The sequence below is a fragment of the Spinacia oleracea genome, chromosome 2, assembly GCF_020520425.1.
Source record: "Spinacia oleracea cultivar Varoflay chromosome 2, BTI_SOV_V1, whole genome shotgun sequence".
Lineage (NCBI taxonomy): Eukaryota > Viridiplantae > Streptophyta > Magnoliopsida > Caryophyllales > Amaranthaceae > Spinacia > Spinacia oleracea.
This window is the reverse complement of record NC_079488.1, coordinates 27,023,344-27,043,505: the sequence shown is the minus strand read 5'-3', so window position 1 is coordinate 27,043,505 and position 20,162 is coordinate 27,023,344. Positions and strand designations below refer to the sequence as shown.

Below are 20,162 nucleotides of genomic sequence, written 5' to 3'. Positions count from 1 at the left end.
GTTGGTCAATCTTAAGGCGGATCCGGACGTGCTGTGGACTATCTACGGAGGGACGACACTTGGAGTCCTAAAAGACTTGTTCTTGTTCGGTTCGGGCGCAGCTAGGGAAGGCACGCAACAAAGAGTATGCATCTAATTATGCTATATGATTATGTGTAAATAATATGTTTCCTGGGTTAATGGTTGTTTCCGCATGATCTATGTAAATGTCATATGTATCATAACCTAACACTTTTGAAACAAGAATATGTTCATTTGAAATGATAAAATGTTCTTTCAGCAAAAGAACATAACCAAACGTATATTAATCAGAAAAAGAACTCAATCCAAAGAACAAATATAAACGCAAACTTCAATATGTTCTTTTCATACAAACATTTGTACGTTAAATACATTCACTTGTTTTTTCTGAAAAGTCAAATATAATAAAAAGAAACGTCTCAATACGTATACTAAACATGTTCTTTTGAAACAAGCATATGTTCTTTTGAAATGATAAAATGTTCTTTTCTGCAAACGAACATAACCAAACGTATATTCCTTAAATATACTAGTTATTACACAATCAATTTCACCACATAAATGACATAAAATGCACAACTAACAAAAAAAACAATCCGTAACCTTCAGTATCAACAATCTCTGAAATCAACGAAGAATGAGATTCAATATTACATTAATCAAAGTAATTACAATCACCAAAAAACATTAAAAAATACGATTATTACGAAATCGAAATCATAAAATCAAAAAAAAAATTGCAATTCGTTATTACAAATTGAAAAAAATACCTTCATAAGTCTGATTATCAGCTTAAGAATTCAAATTCGAAGAAGAAGAATCATTCGAAATTGATGTTGAAACAGAAAAATCATGGAATATTTGAGAATTGTCCATCACTTTCTCTCTCTAAAAACAATTTAAACACAAATGTAAACTTTCTCTCTCCTCTTCACACTTTTTGAATTCAAAACTAGTGTGTAGCCGGGCGTTGCCCCGGGTTTTGACTTTTATTCGGGTCTTTTTTTTTAATTATGTGCACTTAGAGATGGTGTCATCATCAAATCACGGTGGTGACATAAGATTAATGGCCGATTGATGAGCGACATCTATGTCGCTCTTAGCTTAGGATTTTAGTTCATTTTATTAGCATTTTATTATTATTTTTGCTTAGTTTTATCGTTTTTAGTTCGTTTATTGCATTTTTGCATTTATCGTAACATTTTCTCATCTTGCGCATATTTTAGTCGTTTTTGCTCTAAACGTGCATTTTGTGCGCATTCTTATTGCGTAAGGTTCGTTTTGAGTATTAACGTATTATTAATGTGTCATTATGCTTGTCAACGAGTTATATGTTTTACGATTTGTAAAAATGTTAAACGATTTGCTCTAAACGATTTGTAAAAATGTTTTCGATTTTTAATAACATGTATTGCGATTTTCTAACGTGCTACGTTGCTCATTAATATGCAGCGACGAAGCAAGCCATGAGCTTATGCAAGGAGCTGCAATGTGCAGCAAGGCAGCCACAGTAGCAGCCTCATAAGTGCACACAAACAGCACACAAACAGCAACACAAACAGCACACAAACAGCCACCATTAGCTGCTGTTTAAGGCTTCGCAGCAGCCCCTTTTGAGCTCTTTTTCATCACCAAACAGCCCCTTGATAGTGGCTGTACATGGGCAAGAATGGCAGCCTCAATCAGCCTTGTACTGCATGCAAAACAGCAGCCAAACACGAGCAAGAACAGCAGCTAAACATCGAGCAAACAGCAGCCATAGCTGCTGTACTTTTGCGCACATATGCATCCCTTGTTCGTGGCTTTGCAGCTCCTCTTGTGCTCACCAACGAGCTTATAAGCTCCTCTTGTTATAAGCTCCTCTTGTGCTCACCAACGAGCTTATAAGCTCCTCTTGTGCTCACCAACGAGCTTATAAGCTCCTCTTTTGCGCACAAGAGCAACTTATGTGAAGCTTATAAGTTGCCCTTGTTTCAAACAAGAGCAACTTATGTGAAGCTTATAAGTTGCCCTTGTATGCAACAAGGGCAACTTATAAGTTTCACATAAGTTGCCCTTGTTGCAAACAAGGGCAACTTATAAGATTATAAGTTGCCCTTGTTAAGGGCAACTTTTGATAATTTCACAAAAGTGACCCCCCCATATGTTGCCCTTATAATTGGCAACTTATAAGCCTATTTTAAGGGCAATTTATTATGTTTTTTCCTCTAGTGTGAGAGGGGTTACCAAGGTGGTAACAACAACAACAACAACAACAACAACAACAACAACAACAACAACAATAGTCAGAATAATGGGAAGTCTGGGGAAACCAACAGCAGAATGGGAACATAAATAACAATGGAAATGCCAATGGAGGTGGCTACAACAAAGGAGTTGCCCAAGGAAATATGAATGTAATCACTAGGCAAGAAGCATAAACTTCAGCTGACGTCATAGCTGGTACTTTTTCTAATAACTCCATTTTAGTTAATGTACTATTTGATTATGGTGCAACGTATTCGTTTATCTCGGTAAAAAATTTGGAGAAATTAGGCTTGAGTGAACCTGAAATAATTAAGGTACCTATAGTTATACCAACTTGTAGTATAGTGAAGTGTACCAAAATCCATAGAAATGTGCCTTTGACCATAGCCAAAACTGTATTCTTATCTAGCCTAATCGAGTTCGAATTGGGAGAATTTGACGTGATTTTAGGGATGGGTTGGTTTGCCATGTTCAAAGCCAAGATTGACTGCGAGAAGCAGAAGGTTCATTTAAGGTCTAGTTTAGGGAATGTAGTGTTCCTATCGTCGTTTTGGTAAACCTAGAAACATAGGAATCATCACAGCAATGGAACTTGTGAAGCTAGTCAGTAAAGGGAATCCAGTTTTCTTGTGCAATGTGAGAGACCTCGACGAGGAAATTAAGGATAAACTTGAGGACATTGCAGTTGTGAATGAGTTCTTAGATGTGTTTCCGGAAGAGATCGCGGGGATGCCTCCCAACCGAGCAATTGATTTTACTATACAATTAACACCCGGAACTGCACCTATTTCGAAAGCTCCATATCGAATGGCTCCAGCAGAAATGAGTGAGTTGAAAGGTCAATTGGAGGATTTTCTAGAGAAGGATTATATCAGGCCAAGTGCATCGCCTTGGGGAGCACCAGTCTTGTTTGTGAAAAAGAAGGATGGGAGTATGAGACTCTGTATAGACTACAGGGAACTAAACAACGTCACAATCAAGAACAAGTATCCTTTGCCTAGGATAGACGCATGTTTGACCAGTTGAAAGGAGCAGGAACCTTTTCGAAAGTTGATCTATGTCCGGGTTATCATCAATTGAGAATCGCGGATAACGATATACCAAATACTGCATTTAGGACTAGATACGGTCATTGTAGTTCATAGTTATGCGTTTTGGGTTAACCAATGCACTTGCAATATTTATGGATTTAATGAACCGTGTATTCCATGCATTTCTGGACAAGTTCGTAGTGGTTTTCATAGATGACATCCTATTGTATTCAAAGAGTGAAGAAGTCATGCTGAACACTTGAGGTATGTCTTGAGTACGCTGAGAGATAACCAGTTGCATGCCAAGTTCTCGAAGTGTGAATTCTGGCTGGAAAAGGTTGCATTTTTAGAGCATTTCGTGTCTAAAGGAAGGAGTTGCAGTAGACCCTGCAAAGATTAAAGCTGTTAGTGAATGGCCTACACCTAAGAGTGTCACCGATATTCGAAATTTTCAATGGCGTTGTGGAATGAACTCGATAACTACGAATCAATCATCAGTGCGGCAATTACAATTGCGATGGTGCGAAGATGAAGAAAAGACAAGAAGAAAAATATTTGCAGTTTTGCACCAATTTCTAATGGGTGATTTTAATTATAAAAAAGAAAAATAAACATCACCACACTAAGTAATTACACCAACGACATGGCTGTCGCGCACAACCATTGCATCGGCGCAATAACAGTGCGGGTGGTAATTAAATTTTTTTTAAAGAATATTTTTTGTTAATATTACGGAGTATTATTATTAATGTTGTTGTTATTATTGTTATTTATTGTTGTTATTGTTGTTGATGTTATTATAATTATTATTATTGTTATTATTGTTGGAGGGGGTGTATATTAAAAGGGAAAAATCATACTTTTGCGTATTAAATGCGGAATTTTTGGAAAATGCGGGTGTCATTTAAAAATTCCAAAAAAATTGTAAAAAATATACAAAACAAATACGAAGTACATTCAAGTTCCATTCTACAGGGTTGGGAGGGGAATGGTAAGGAAAATCTTCCGTCAAGGTGGATTAAACACCCAAACTTTTTAATTACAAGGTGAAATCTTTTCTATTAGGTTAAGATATTGTGAGTATCAATTGTTTCCCATTTATCCAACCATTTGACAACTAAAACAAAAATAACTGATCTGTCAACCAAATTTCCTAACGCACATTCCAATAAACTCTGGGTCCCACAATTATCCATTTACAATTATTCCAAATTCCCCAAAACACCCTTCTGCTAAACACCCATAGTCCTATACTCTTCAAACCCTTTCATTAAAAATTGGGCTTTTTAGTAGTTTCACTATATGACCCACATTCACACGTGCCCACCATCACCGTTTAAACACCATCTGAAACTACAATTTTACCCCTGGTACACACCTGACTTTCCGTGTTGGATAAATTTATAAATAAATTCTAGGGTTTTCAGAATCTTCTTCTTTCCCTCACCTAATTTTCCCCCAAAATCTCGAAGATTTTTCATTTTTTTTCGCTTAGATTCCTTTCCGATTCTTGGAGCTCGCTGGAAATTTTTGTTTTTCTTTTCTAATAATTTGATTTCGATTTTTCCGCCGTTAATTTCTGGGGATTTCAATGGTGCATTTCGCGAGTTCCGAGGATCGTCAACGGCAGACACAGCCGTCATCGGCGGCGGCGTTACGCGGAGGAAAATCTTCGGTGAAATTAGAGATCGAGGATACATTGGAAGATGAATATGGCCCACTTAATAAGAAGCAGAAACAGAAACAGAAGCAGAAATCTTCGTGTTCTGATCAGGTTAAGCTTTGTTAATTTCTTGAGTTAATTGAGGAAAGTTATCTTTTTCTTTACTTGATTAATATTGGGAAGTATCTAATAGTTTTGTTATATTGGATTTGAATAATGATAGCATAGATTTGGATTTCTAGTTAGTTTTTAGCTGTTTGGTGATTGGTGATGTGTTCTTAGAATTTTGTAGAAATTGGCGAGTTATTCCAATTAAATTAGTTGATTTTTCGTGTTTCGGGTTTGAGGGAAGGAGGCAAAAAGGTTTGACAAGAGTTAAATACTCAACCTGTTCGAAGAGAGATGGATTTCCTGGCAGCATCTTTTATGATATTGGTTAGTGGGGGTTAGGTATAAACCGCATTTTTATTGGGGAAGATTGGAATGATTTGATCATTAAACTGGCTATTCTGATTGAGTGAGTAGATCAGCCAAGTGATACGAGGAGCTTGGCACGTCTAGTGTTCATTTTATGGACTAAAACATTGAAATGGTGAGAATTGTATTTTGAAGACTTGGATGTACAGGGTTGGACTTTGGCATGAAACTTGGGGGTAACTTGGTGTGAATTTAGCCTGTGTGATTGTGGTTGGCTATTGATGTACAAAGTGTATGGTCACCTGTTGCTAAGAAACATGTTAATTTAGCTACATATCCAAGAAATAAGTTTTTCCAAGGTGGGTTCACTAAAGTTAGTGAAGGTATAAAAAAAAGGAATCCTAGGGGTTCAAAATCAAATTGAAATAATAGTATGAACACAAAGCATTACATTTGTTTCAATATATGGATAATTTATCAATTCAGTTTACCTAATTGTGCATGCAGGCGTGTATATAATGAATTCCACGTTTGCATGGAGTTAGGTTAGATAATTAGTCTATACTAGCAAGTAACAACTGGATCAAAAACATATATTTCTAACCTAGTTCCTGCCACATTTGCAAATCGCTACCCCTATGGTCAATAATAAAATGTAGTGGTTATAATATGTCATATAATCCTGTCAAAAACCGAAAGAGCAGAGGCCTTTTAGTAATAACTCAATTCCAATCGACTTGTCAATTGGTCTTAAAGACAGTGTACCTAGTTTTCCTTATTAGGACTACAATTAGCTAGAGAAAGAAAAAGAGTAGCACATCAACATACTCGTAATTTTCCTCTCCTTATCTCTGGGCTTACTTATATCTTGTTAAGGATGAAAAGATTTTAATTATAATTACGAAAAACTAGTATATCGAAGAGGAAATAGGGAGTAACTGTTTAAGGTCTTTAAACAATCATGGCGAATAAGGTTGGTAGTGTAGGAAAAGGTTGTCAGAAATCCAAGAATACCCACTTGATTGATCCTTCTAATAGTAGGATATCAGAATGAAATCTCATAGTCTGTTGATTATGGCTTGAAATATGTACAAAGACTGAAAATTTTAATGATTCACTTTGGAGGATAGTTGTGTAGTGATAGCTGTGTTACTGTACCATTATTGAGATTGAATCTTCGTGATAGGGATTGAGACTGCATGCATGGTGACGTGAGATTTGGATTTGGGATAAGAAGTTGGCTTTAATGTACTGGTGTTTCTGTCCTATACACTAATACACCTCGTGCATAGAATAAACTATTATTTCCCCTCCTCCTCAACAAACTTAACTATTGAGAGAAATTTTCTCTCTCTTTCCTTCTATCATATTTTCTCTTATCCCCTAAAAATACTAAGCCTGCCTCTTCCATAAGCTCTATAATTCAACTTCTGGTATCTGAATTCTAAAATTATTCTACCTTTATCAGAAGGCATTCTCTTACTTATGCCACCTTGGTTACACAATAACATTACTCCATACATTATTTCCATATTAATAGAATCATTATAACAAATCAACTGAAAATCTTTTCATACTTAACCAAGCTAAAAATGAGTAAGTTGATAAATTTCTTCCTAGTGTTCAGTATTTCCATAATTAAACCATACGCTGAAAATTATTTTTATTTGTAACTTAACTTGCGCCCATGGGTACCCTGCACAACCAACTGTTTTAAACAGACGTTAATATTCTACCATTTTTTTTGTGTGAACTACATTTAATAGTGTATGGTAAATGTCTTTCGGCTTCTCCACCAAAACAAAAGAAACCCCTGTAGAAGAGTGTGAATAAGGGAATGGTAAACCCAAAAATTCAAGATTTTTTTTGTCTTTTTAACTTCGTACACTTTAGATTTCTACCATTTATGTTTCCATGTTAGGTTTTAGGTTTTGACTTTCCGGTGCTGGAAAGTCAAACCCTACACCATAATTTGGAAAGAGTATTAATTTAAATAGTTTAGTGCTAATATAGTGCTTCCATTATGGATATGCCTCTTTAGTAAGTGGTCTGTTTAATTATTCGGTTCATTAATCATATGCAGCTCCCATCTGGAAACAATATATTTCCTGCCCCGTCTTCACAGTACAATCCACTAGAGGAACCTAGTCCATTGGGTTTACGTCTGAGAAAAAGCCCTTCACTTCTTGAGTTGATCCAAATGAGGCTCTCTCAAGACAAACCTTCTAATTTGGGACCTGCTCCCATTGATGATTCCAAATCTCGGGAGAAAGGTAGCACCAAAGGCAATGCCCTTGGGGCTTCTGATAAGCTTAAGGCTTCAAATTTTCCCGCTTCCTTTCTGAAGATAGGCTGCTGGGAGGTAAACAGTTTTTCTTTTTCTTTCTTAGTAACAAGATATTGTTTTTTGATAAGTAGGTACAGAGACTGTTGCTAAAACTTCTTTTTTGCTGGCAGTATATTTCTCGATATGAAGGAGATCTTGTTGCAAAATGTTATTTCGCTAAGCATAAGCTTGTTTGGGAAATTCTAGAAGGAGGCCTTAAGAGCAAAATTGAAGTTCAGTGGTCTGATATAATGGGTTTGAGAGCAAATTTTCCGGACGAAGCACCTGCAACCTTGGTTGTAGTGGTATGCCATTTTGTTTCATACAAAGTCAAAAACTTTCAATCTCTATGATTATGAAATTTATGCATCTGAGATTGATTATTCAGTCTAGTTATCTGAAGAGGCCTTTTGTTATCTTACTCAGCTGGCACGTCAACCTCTTTTCTTTAGAGAGACAAATCCGCAGCCAAGAAAACATACACTCTGGCAGGCTACTGCAGATTTTACTGATGGACAGGCTAGCTTGCATAGGTTAGTTATCGCGTTGCTTAGAACGCATCTTTGTTTGATAAAACAGTTTTGGTGGACTAGATTTAGCTTCAAGTCTAGTCACAGCTATATAAGCATTTTGCTGGTCCACTTGCGTTAGAAAAATAAGTGTGTTTAATTTTTCCTTGCTATATAAGCAATTCAGGATCTTCTGCTTCCATTAACTTGACGGTTGGAGCTTTGTTGATTATTTGAAAATGAAAACCTAGTCTAAATTGGGATAAGTCAGTTGCTACTTGCTATTGAATAAAAGAAAACTGTAGTAGGGAATTAGAATAGAAGGAAAAAGAAAGAAAAACGGTGATTTGTTCTTGATGCTTGTTGATATATATTTTGTTGTCTTCCTGTTGCTTTGATTTAGACAGTTCTAACTAAAACAACAGATGAAATTTCTAAATATATAAAGAGGTTCCGGATTCACTACTGTATGACAACAGAAAGTCGTTGACTATTCAACTGGTAATTGCTGGTTGGGGATTTTAGAATCTGAACAACATTATTACATAAATGAGACCTTGACATTATGTTTAGCTTTTTTGTAATGGTAACTGGGTATTATTGTACAGAGAATTGTATTACTTTGTTAACATTAACGCAATAGACCTAATGACCTATACTGCTCTTAGGTAGCCAATCTAGCCATCATAGTGAGCCTGAAATATTTATGTGCAAGGAAATGATGTTCCCGCAATTAGACATTCTGTTTTGTACTTGTCGCAATTAGTAACTCTTTAAGAGCATATATTTTCCCAGTGTATAGTTATCATTTATATCCAGACTTGCTAAGCGATATGGTGTAGCATGTTTTAATAACAGACTTTTCAGATTGCTATGGTCTTCATGTTTTTTTTTCTTTTAAAACAATACTCTTTCAAATGAATGAAAGTTTTAAACAAACGCCGCATTTTATTTAAAGATTTGTGTTACTTGTTTTGCTTATCTTGTATGATTCTTTTTAATAATTTAATGTTCCAACTAGTGAGGACCCTAAACATTATGTTTTCAATGTTTCAGGAAACATTTCCTTCAGGTGCCAAATGGTCTTTTAAATAGGCATTTTGAGAAACTGATTCAGTGTGACGTGCGTCTTAATTTCCTGAGCCAGCAGCCAGAAATAATTCTAGATTCTCCCTACTTCGAATCTCAACCTGCTGTATTTAACGACTTGAATGAATCTAAAAACCACAGTTTGGATAAAAAAGAAACCAGCAGGGGGCCTAGCATCTCTATCTTTGAAGATGTCGGAACACCTGTATCCCAGTCATCTTCTATCTCAGTCAGACAAGATGATGCTCTTCATGGAACATCTGACATTCTGTCCCGTGAGGCTACCTCCCCAAGCTCAGGTATTTTTTTCTTTTAGCCATATCTTGAGATATTTAGAACACCATCGATGATGTGTTTACTAATGAGTTTGGAGACAGTGCTTTCTGAAAATTGGCTTGAATTTAACTTTCCGGATAGAATTTAGAACAACCTTTCTGTGATCATCATCATTATCATTACCCCATTGCCTCAAAGAGGCTCCCGCAAGAAGCGGGGTAAGGGGGGGTCGGGTGTACGCAACCTTACCCCTGCAATTGCAGAGAAGTTGTTTTCAATTGACCCAAAAGCGATAACGGGACGACAACGGGAAGACCATCTTCTATTTCATGGAAAGGAAGCGAAGAGGTTTTAAGAGCCATTTTGATTTAGTCCATTACATCCCACAGCCGAAAGAACAAATAAATCTTTGGCTCCGTCGGAAATGGATATAACAACCTTTCTGTGATATTTCAAGAAATTGCAATCCCCTACATTTCTAGTTCTGCTATATGACTTCAAATGCTAGCGTTGTCTGTTACATTGGTTTCCACCTCTATTGAATGTCTTTCTGATCGCCAAGTTTTCCATTTCAGTGATGGATATGCGCGTAATGGAAGTTAGTACTACTATGAGTAACCAATCAGACAAACTGAAAGGATCGAAAAGCGTCGAACAGCTAATCATGAAGGGAATTCGGCCATCCATGTCAGTGACTGACCTTGTGAATCATATTGGAAATTGCATTTCAGAACAGAGGAGTTCTGAAGATCTCAAATTCACAGAGGAGGAAGGATCTGGATCCCATAATAAAATGCTTGAGGAAATCGCACAACACCTGTTGGGTGATTTCCAAGTTACACCATGTTCTGATGAAAAATCCCTCATGTCAAGGGTTAACTCTTTATGCTCCCTTCTTCAGAAAGATGGCACCCCGGTTCAGAGTTTTGAAGTAAAAGAAGAGGGAATGGAATTAAGAACCATTAACCATGAACCTGAATTGTTGGATCTGAATACAACTGGTAAAGGTGACATAAATGATGCAGAGGGTTCTGTTAGAGATGTCTGCAAGCAGGCACCAAACATGCCGAGAATTGATTCTTTTGGGGATTTACTTCACCATCTTCCTCGGATTGCTTCACTACCGAAGTTCTTGTTTGACATATCTGAAGACGGGGACAATCAAGCGCGATAGACAACAGACGGGAAGTATACTCAATAGTCAAATACTACCGTCTTTGTTTATGGGTATTGCAGATTCTGTTACAGGGTTTGACATATGAAGAAGTGGTTGCTTATTATTCCTTTTGGAATTTGTGTTCCAGATTGTTGAATTGCACCCTGTATATTATTGGGATTCAGAAATTAGGGTTGATGATGAATTCCAGTATATAACTGTATAAAGATTAACCATACATGGGATAGGCTATAGCTTCTTTCTTAAGTTTCTTGTTCGCAGAATTCGTAGCTTCTCTTGAAACCTTCCTTTCTTAGAATCTCAATTTGTGATTCTTGGTGAAATGTAATGAGCATTAGAATTTCTGGAATATTATGCTATGTAGCTTCCCCTCTTGATCGCTTACTTTGGATATAAGTATGAGATTTTGCATATTTGCAAACGTTATTTACATGGAAATATTTTGGATGAAATCCATCCAAGCTGCTAAGTATTTTTGCGTCTTTTTATTTTGGCAATCTTTTTTCATTCAAGGAAAATTTTCTAAGGCTTCATTATACTTATTTTGACTTATTTTAGGCAAAATAAGCTCAAATAAGTTCAGATAATATAAATTTAAAAAAAAAAAAAAAAAATTCCAGACATTTTTGCACCCAAAGAAGTTTATTGACAGAATAAAATTTTTTCACTTCAGATAATATAACTTCAGACAAAATAAGTGAAATAAAACGAGCCTTAGCTCCTATTTTCAGCCTTAAAAAAACGCAATTACTTCAGATTGAAACTTATGCAGCAAGCATTGAAAGAGCATGACAGATAGTGGGACTATGAAACCCTTGGGAGTTTAATCTTTTATCCCTTCTCGTCTAATCTTGTGGTTTTGTTTTATTGTACATCTAAACTTTACCAACTAAACTGACTGATATTTTCCGCGGTACATGGTGTTTCTCGTAAATTAAAGGTTGAGAACTACAAAAGTTTACACAAAGCTGATCAAAGTTAAAGAATACTTCAATGAAAGGGCATATACTTCGTATATCTTTATTCATTATAACCCTTTTCAAAACAGAACACAAAAATGTTCTGTTGTTTCAGGTTGAATTATGCTGCACCTATACTGCCTCTTCTAAAAAGACTATGAACAAACTGTACCAAGATTGACAAAAATGGATCCATATTCAAGAAGACATGAAACTTTCGCAAAAAATACAAGGCGGCTCTTCCTGCTGTCCTTCAAGCTCACCAAGATTCAGGCAATAATAATGAAAGGAATGCCCACAAGGCAAAACTGCTACTACTGGTATTGCGGAGAACTCACTATCCCCGTCGTCATAACCATCATATGGTGCAACCCCTAGATCCATCTCACATAGAGAGCAACATACTCCAATATGGTTGACAGGTTCATTAAAACCTGTAATTGCAGTGAGGAAAAAAAATTGTTATAATCTTGAGATGAAAAACTCCAATTACAGGTCAGAACCTAGAAGTTTTTGCGACATGATTCAGGTTGATGATAGCTAAAAAACATATTTTGTTCAATTTCTCCTTGCCTACAATTCATCTTTGGCTATTATGAGATTTGGATTAGAATTTATTGTAAATCTTCGTACTTATAGCTGCTTAAGGCCTTGTTCTATTCACCTGATCTGGTCTGTTTTTTCTAGTTTCTGGTATGTTCTGATCTGGTCTAATTTTTCTGATTTGATCTAATAAGCAATAAGAATAAGGTGAAGAGAACAAAGCCTAAGAATACCACTATTAGAACACATAAGCCACAGACTTGGTATTTTTTTTTTCCTAACCTCCTAGTTCAACAAGGATATTAGAACTAATATTGAATGCCACAATTAATGGTTGAAAAACACTGGATAAGGGTATATCTATATGATTATATATATTAGCAATGAAAGAAGGGGAAATAGGCAGGAATATCAGATGATTTAAAACAAAGACATACCATCCCATTCTAAATGATATTCAAGATAACTCGGTGGTGCCAAATCTGATCTGCTGCTGGTAGAAGCTTTATGATGTTCAGCTTTCTTTTTCTGGACCTGCTTCCCTTTAGATGATTGTTCTTTAGATGAAGGTTCCTTATTTTTAACCTTTTTTTGAGTCGCAGACTTCTTAGACTTGCTAGTGAGAGGACTAGAATCAGTTGTTTTAGTGGACTGCAATTGCTGTTTTCTTGCAGAAAGCTCCTTCGTATCAGTGGACTCAGGTTGCGCTTTCTCTCTCCATACCTGCTGAGGGGATGCAACCTTTTCTGTTGTTTTCTTATCCGTCCGTTTTACAATCCTAGGAGGTGGAGTCACCTGGGCTGTTTCCTGTTCACCTGCTGGTATAAAACACAAATCAGAATGCATCAATATAGGACGGTGTTACATAATTCCCCAATCTCCCTGCGAATTGCGATCCGAAAAGAGCGAATTATGGTCAGTTTTCGCCTATTTTTGTCCCATTTTGGGCGAACCGCGAATTGAAAAGGCGAATTATATAGCGAATTATGTTACACTGATATAGGATAAAATCACACACTTCCTACATTTAATTAAGGATTTTGTTCAAGTAATAACCAAATACTACAATTTCTAAAGGGGTTAATGTCTGCAGCTAAAAGTCCTGATGCCATCCTTATTATATAGGGGAAAGCAAGGTGTAATAACGAATACTAGATTGGTGAAGATGCGAAATTGTCACCTTTTACTGAATCTTTCTAACTGGCTTTTTGTTGGCTCTTTCATTGGCTTTTGGCTTTTTTATGTGGTCAAACAACCAATAATACATGTTTAGTAAATGGTTTTTCCCTTGGCTAAAAAGCTGGCTTTCCCGACAAAACTCAAAACCTAGTAAGAGGAGCTTTTTACATTGGTTGTTGGCTTTTCATTTTGGTAATTACATTTTGTATCAAACAGCTAGTAGCCAACTACCAACTTTACCAAACACGTTTTTAGAAAATCTTCAGTCAAATAGCCAACATAAAAGGCCAACACAAACAGCCGATCAAACAAGCCAAGTGAAACAGCCACCATCCAACAGCAACAGCCAATTCCCAAATAGGCCCTAAATCTAGTGCAGTTGTCAAATGGAAATTTAAAGCAAAAGCAAAACCAAGCACACACTGTTAAAAAAAAAACTACCTTCCTCAGATGCAGTATGTTTAACTTCAACAGAATCTCTAGCTTTCCAGACACGGGAGGAAACGGTTTTAGCTCCAGATTTCTTGGGTTCAGTCTCAGAAACACCCCCATTATTAGCAGCTTTTTTAGCAGCACCTGTACATTCCTCTGCCTTCTTAATTTTATTTGGACTGCAAGGAACAGTCGCAGAACAGCTTTTTCGCACTGAATTATCAGACAATTTACCAGTGCGTGTAGGTTTACCAGTACCAATATTATTAGAGAGCAATACAAGGCCCTGACCACCAGAGTTCTTCTCTCTTCCTGCTTCTTTCTCTCTCTTGTTGGACATAATGTCTCAAGATCCTACTAATACAGGTAGGGTACTTCGACTTTAAGAGGGAGAAAATGTCAATTTCCCTCAAAGTTAACTCATTCCTAAGTTGTGACAAACTGCAACAACAATAAGAATTCTCCAAAATATCATCACTTGTCCCATAAACCCAGGCAGTATCAAGAATGCTAACTCAATATGTGAAATAAATTATCCATTTGTGAAGATAAAATGTCCATAAATCAGAAAGTAATTGATTATAACTTTATTCTATCAGAAAATCATGTGTTCTAAGAAATTAATGTAGTTTCGTCACTACCCTACCAATAAATAAATGAAGAACATTTATTTCCACTAAAGACTCAATATCCCATCTTAAATCAACCTAATAATTGCAATTAAAATTAAAAAATTAACCCAGAAAATTCTGTGAAATTTCGATAACCCAGGTTAACAAAATAATCCAAATAGCCTATCTTCGATTGAAACACAATGAAAACGAAAGAAATTGGTGACACCCAGATGAGAAAATCAAAACAAGAAGTCGTATAAATTGATAAAATCCAAACCAATGCGAAAAAAGTATGCAAGAAATCAAAAAAGAAAAATCGAAATTAAAGGCAAAAGATAAATACCTGAATAAAGAAGAGAGAGAAAAAGGGGGTTGATCGAAGAGAGAGAAAGAGAGTGGAGGGTAAAAGGGGTTAAGGGAGTCAGCGAAGGCGTTGAAGCTGGAAATTGGGGATGGAGGGAAGATGACGTTGTAACCTTTTTCTGAGAGGGCTTTTAAAGGTATCGGTTTAGTCGGTTAGTCCTCACTCTTTTGACTTTTTCTTTTTTACCCTTTTTCATTAGACCCTAATCATACGATTCATACATACATTAAGAGTTAGACCCAATCTCTAGTTCGAGCAGGCGTTCTACCTTTTACATACTATTTCGGCGGTGGATGGACAGATGTATTTTTAGGTATATACGAAAACAAAATGTAATACAAAGGACTTCGATATGCTTATGTAAGAGAGAAACGAGAAGGGAAATGGATTCAGTTGATTGTAACAGGGATCTGGTATCAATAACTTATCGATAGACATAATTTAGCTAATGTGACATTCATTTGATATGAGATTGAAAATCTTTATTTTTGATTTTTTTACCCTTTTCAATACATACATAGGTTATACCCTAATTTATGGGTCGAGTAGGTGTCCTATTTCTTACATACTATTCCGGTCATGGATGGGATGTATATTTAGGTATAGTATACACGAGAATGTAATGTAGTTCGTAGGACTTTGGTATGTTGAGGTGAGGAAGAAATGAGAACGGGAATGCAATCAGCTGACTATAACAGATGTCCGACATTAACATGATATCGATGCGCGTAACTTAATTGGTGTGACATTAACTTTCACTTGTTATGAGATTCGGATTCTAATTTTTTATTTTTAAATAAATACCCCACAATCTTCACCAATGCCACCATCTTAATTTCTTATTTTTAAATAAATATCCCACAGTAAAATTTTAATTGTTTTACCACTTAATTGTTAAAAGTAGTTTTTATTAAGTTGTTTATGATAAATGCTCAATATAACTAGATAATGCTTGTTTTAGCATCCGTCACAATACTACCTTGCAGGGCATACACACTATAAGTTAAGCATTATTCTTTGTTGCTATGGAAAATGCTATCGACATGTTTTTGATCTAGTCAAACGAAAATGATAAAGGTCGCAACATGCGACCTTTAAGCCGTGTCACAATGATGACATGGCATGCTTATGTGTCATGATTTAAATTGGAATCTAAAATATTTAGTTTATATATCCTATTATACATGTTTAAAATAAAGGTAAGAAAATCTTAATTTTCTAATTTGTTTCTTTTTTTATACCGATTACCTTATTTACATATTTTCATAGTAAAAATTTTGTTTTGATAGTAAAAATATTATGATGACTCATAGCCTACGTGGCGCCTATATGTACCAATTAAACTCCGACACATAAGATTGCGACAATTAAATGTTGTCGCAACTTGCGACCTTTATCATCACCCCTAGTCAAAATACACTATCAGCCACAAATGGGGGTCGAAAAAAAAATTTAATTTGCTTTATAATTCTCGTATATGCTCATTTTAGGGAGTTAAAGATGAAAGTTAAGTAGTTAAAATATTATAAACGCTATAAATAAAATATGTGGAAGATTTAGGAACTTTAATTTTTGGGTTTCATAATATGAAAATCAACACCTAATCCAAATTACAGGGTTAACTTGGCGCGATTTCAAATAAAATGGAAAAAAAAAAGAGTGTATACGACAAGTTTTCATACTTTGAAGTAGATTTTTTTTATTACAATTGTCGTTGAAAAAATTGAACAAAATGACACTAACAAAAATAATAGGAATATCATTTTCAATGTATGGCGCATTACGCTATTATATAATTAGGTCTCTTAAAAGTTCAAAAAACATGCAACTATAAGTATATAAAAATAGAATATAAAATAAATTTCTTATATATACTATGCCAATTACTAAATTATTTTGAATAAAAAAGTAACACTACTAATATTTTGTATTTTTGTAAAAGCAAAATCATGAATCATATAAAAATAAAAATAAAAAATAAAAATAAATGAATGAAGAAAAAACGACCAACAAAAGGGTGATAAAAAAAGATGAAGAATTTAGAGGATCAATAGAAGGACAAGTAAAAGGCAAAAAGTGAAAAAAAAAATGCCGTTGAAAAAATTGCACAAAACGACACTAACAAAGAAATAGGAATATCATTTTCAATGTATGGGGCATTACGCTATTATATAATTATGCCTCTTAAAAGTTCAAAAAACATGCAACTATAAGTATATAAAAATAGAGTATAAAATAAATTGCTTATATATATATACTATGCCAATTACAAAATTATTTTGAAGAAAAAAGTAACACTACTAATATTTTTGTATTTTTGTAAAAGAAAAATCATGAATCATATAAAAATTAAAAAAAATAAAAAAAAAATGAATAAAGAAAAATGATGAAGAAAAAACGACCAACAAAAGGGTGAAAAAAAAGATGAAGAATTTAGAGGATCAATAGAAGGACAAGTAAAAGGCAAAAAGTGAAAAAAAAAAATATGTTCGACATTCTCTATTACTAGGACTCGAAACTAATAATTATAGAATTCAAAAAAATACTCTTCGAAAAAACTTCTCTCTCTAAATTTTTTTTTCTCTGCCTTCTCTCTACCCAAACCCTAACCCTAACCCTAGCCGCTTCCTTAGGCGGCTCGCTGGTGGTCGCCGCTTGCTAAACGACCGCCGGCGAGCCTCCTTCATCGTCGTTAGCGTGTGTATTTGTAATTAAAAAGTGTTCTCCGGTAGGGAAGTCGAAGACGGAGCCAAGCTTTTTCCGAAAAAGTTTCTACCTCCACTTAGTGTGTTGTCTTCTCGCCGGATTTTGTAGTCGCCGGCGCCGTTTCTTGTAGGCGGTCCTCGGTTTTTTTAGGGTTTCTTGTTCGTGTATCCAGATTAGCCAAGCAAAGTTCTTGTTTTGGATTTGGAGGTAATCGATCGGGTCAAGCTCTCAACCTAGGCGTCTTTTCCAGCCTTCTTTAATTGTTACCGTCGGTCGTCGGTAAAGGTAAACTTTTAGAGTTAGGGTTTAATTTTTGGATTTGAAATCGCTAAGTTTTCGGGTTGAGTTCTATTGATTTGTGTTGGGTACCTGTTTTGGCTTGGTTTTTCCAAGGCCTTTTGTTAAGTGGCTTGTTTTTCCCAAGCCTTTCTAATCGCCCCGTCTTGTGTGTGTCGGACCACCCCGATCTGGTCGGTAAAGGTAGTACCGCAGCCTTGTAGTGTCGAACCACCCCGATCTTGACTGTAAAGGTAGTGCCGCCGCCTTGTAGTGTCGAACCACTCGACCTTGACGCAAAAGGTAAAGGTTAGTTTAGGGTTTCAGTTTTGGGTTAAATTTTGCCTCTTGTGCTTGTGCCCATACCTCATCTGCTTTGCCTTGTGTTAGTCTTTAGGTCTGATTTTAATATGTTTTGGTGCACTACTTTGATCTGGGCAGTTTTGTGTTGGTTTCTTCTTGGTTTTGGTATGTGTTGTCCGTATAAGATTGTTGGTTGTGGTGTTCGTCTTAGTTTTCTGGTGTTGTTTGAATGTATCCTGAAGAATGTTCTGTTTGTAGGTGGTTTAACCCCATTCAGGTTGTTCAAATGGCGGGGTTGGTTGTTAGGTGGGGGGAGTTAATGTGTGGCCAAGTGTGTCTTCCCTCGACCGTTGCTGATGTTAGAATAATGGAGTTCGTGTCCTTTGCATTTAGGTGTAGGCTTGGGGGTTGTAGTGTTAGTTGTTTGATTAAGGAAGGGGAAATAGTCTATGGGAAGGTTCGTTGTTATTGGGTTTGGGAGGTCCTTTGGTCGTGGAGGGTAGCTTTTGTTACCCCTTCTTTTAGGTTAGCGTTGAGAGTTGTTATTAGCGCTTTCAAAAACCAGTATCTGAGCGCTGCTCCCCATTTTATGGGGTTTTATAGCATGCTAAACAAGTTCTATTTCGATGCTTGTGTGCAATACACAAGGTCTATGAGCCTAGACCGTAGCATGGTTTCTCTGTCGTTCCTTTCCTTGTTTCCCAAGTTCTGCAGGTTCTTCCAAGAGTCTCCTAGTCGTAAATGGCCTATCATCAGCACCATCTACTATAAAGAAAACCCGGTCGCAAATTGTCTTGGCAGGACACCGCATCAAAGGTGGTGTAAGCAAGGCATTTTCAACAATCACGGGCTCAAGCGAGAAGATCACATTGCACTTTCATTGTTTGTTCATGTGTACTTTGTTGGTTTAATATGTGTAATGGCCTATAAAGACCTTAGTTTTGTTGTAGAATTTAGTATGTAGTTGTGTAAACCTCTTTATTTTATGTAAAATTTAGCCTATGTCAAAAAAAAAAAAAAAGACTCGAAACTAGGTAACCCATAAGGTATAGTAATCAAGGAACCACTAAGCTACAAATACATTTCACTATCTACATTACAAGTTAACTAATAATATACTGTACTAAATATTCAAGTGCAATTAATTTCCTCAATATCAATTTAACAGATATTTTTCCAAATAATGAGGGTTCCTTTGGACCCCTCCAGGGACATATAGGTCCGCCCCTTACTACTTATATCGGCAGATCTTAAAAATTTAACCAAAAAAGCCATAAATGGTGTAAACTAGAAGACTAATCACTTATTTTGTAGTTGTAATCAACATCAACAATGACATGATTAAGAAGTAAACACATGCATGATTTGTGAATAATCCAACTTTTGCAAGAAAAAAGAAAAAGGTGAGACCAATAATAGACCAGTTTGAGCATGAAAGCTTGGCTACCAATAACATCAGTGTCAAATGTCATAATAGACCAATATTTGGACCCAAACACATGAGAAGCTTAAACATAACTTTATGAGGAATGATTTAAAAAACAACTTGTACTTTACAACTTGTACTTTCATCAGATGTGACTAAACATATGGGTAGACAAAGAACAGCTATGACACAATTATTTGCAACTTGGCCCAACTCTTGTCATGGTTAATCCTCTTCCATACGTTTCTTATTTGTCGTATGATCCTTTTATTAATTTTACGTTCAACAAAAACCAGATGTTATCAAAATGACAGAAGTTCAACAAAAACCTGATGTTACCAAAATGACTCAAGTTAAAGTACGAGTTTGAGGCTTCGTTATCATCACCTGAAATACGAAAACATTACCAATACGAATACAAAGCTTCATTATTTTCACCTGACAACTGTTAGTATGAACTAGTGTGGACCTTCTTTTTTTCTATTCAGGTGAAAAGTATGAAACCTTTAGCTTAACGGAAAAAACAAGGGATGCTAAACATCAGGTGTGTCCAAATTGGACATAAGTCACCCAAATCAACCATTTTTAGTACCAACACAAAATA

The 20,162-nt window shown here is 35.8% G+C and overlaps 2 protein-coding genes across 3 annotated transcripts; one reads left to right on the top strand and one right to left on the bottom strand.

Moving 5' to 3' along the window:
- The first annotated feature begins 4,708 nt into the window (after nucleotides 1–4,708).
- Nucleotides 4,709–11,186, top strand: LOC110800664 (uncharacterized). Its single transcript, XM_022005971.2, has 6 exons — nucleotides 4,709–5,073; nucleotides 7,463–7,741; nucleotides 7,837–8,010; nucleotides 8,132–8,238; nucleotides 9,271–9,602; nucleotides 10,155–11,186. The coding sequence occupies exons 1-6, from the start codon at nucleotides 4,891–4,893 to the stop codon at nucleotides 10,751–10,753; spliced, it is 1,674 nt and encodes a 557-aa protein (XP_021861663.1). The 5' UTR covers nucleotides 4,709–4,890; the 3' UTR covers nucleotides 10,754–11,186.
- Nucleotides 11,187–11,725: 539 nt separating this feature from the next.
- On the bottom strand, nucleotides 11,726–14,985 carry LOC110800666 (uncharacterized). 2 transcript variants are annotated; one of them, XM_022005973.2, is made up of 4 exons: nucleotides 14,827–14,985; nucleotides 13,879–14,310; nucleotides 12,696–13,076; nucleotides 11,726–12,149 (listed from the first exon to the last, which is right to left on the bottom strand). In XM_022005973.2, exons 2-4 carry the CDS (start codon nucleotides 14,207–14,209, stop codon nucleotides 11,914–11,916), a joined length of 948 nt encoding a protein of 315 aa, XP_021861665.1. In that variant the 5' UTR covers nucleotides 14,210–14,310; nucleotides 14,827–14,985; the 3' UTR covers nucleotides 11,726–11,913. The 2 variants fall into 2 exon arrangements, with proteins under 2 accessions (XP_021861665.1, XP_021861666.1); XM_022005974.2 differs by having other exon boundaries at nucleotides 12,696–13,073.
- Nucleotides 14,986–20,162: the final 5,177 nt, after the last annotated feature.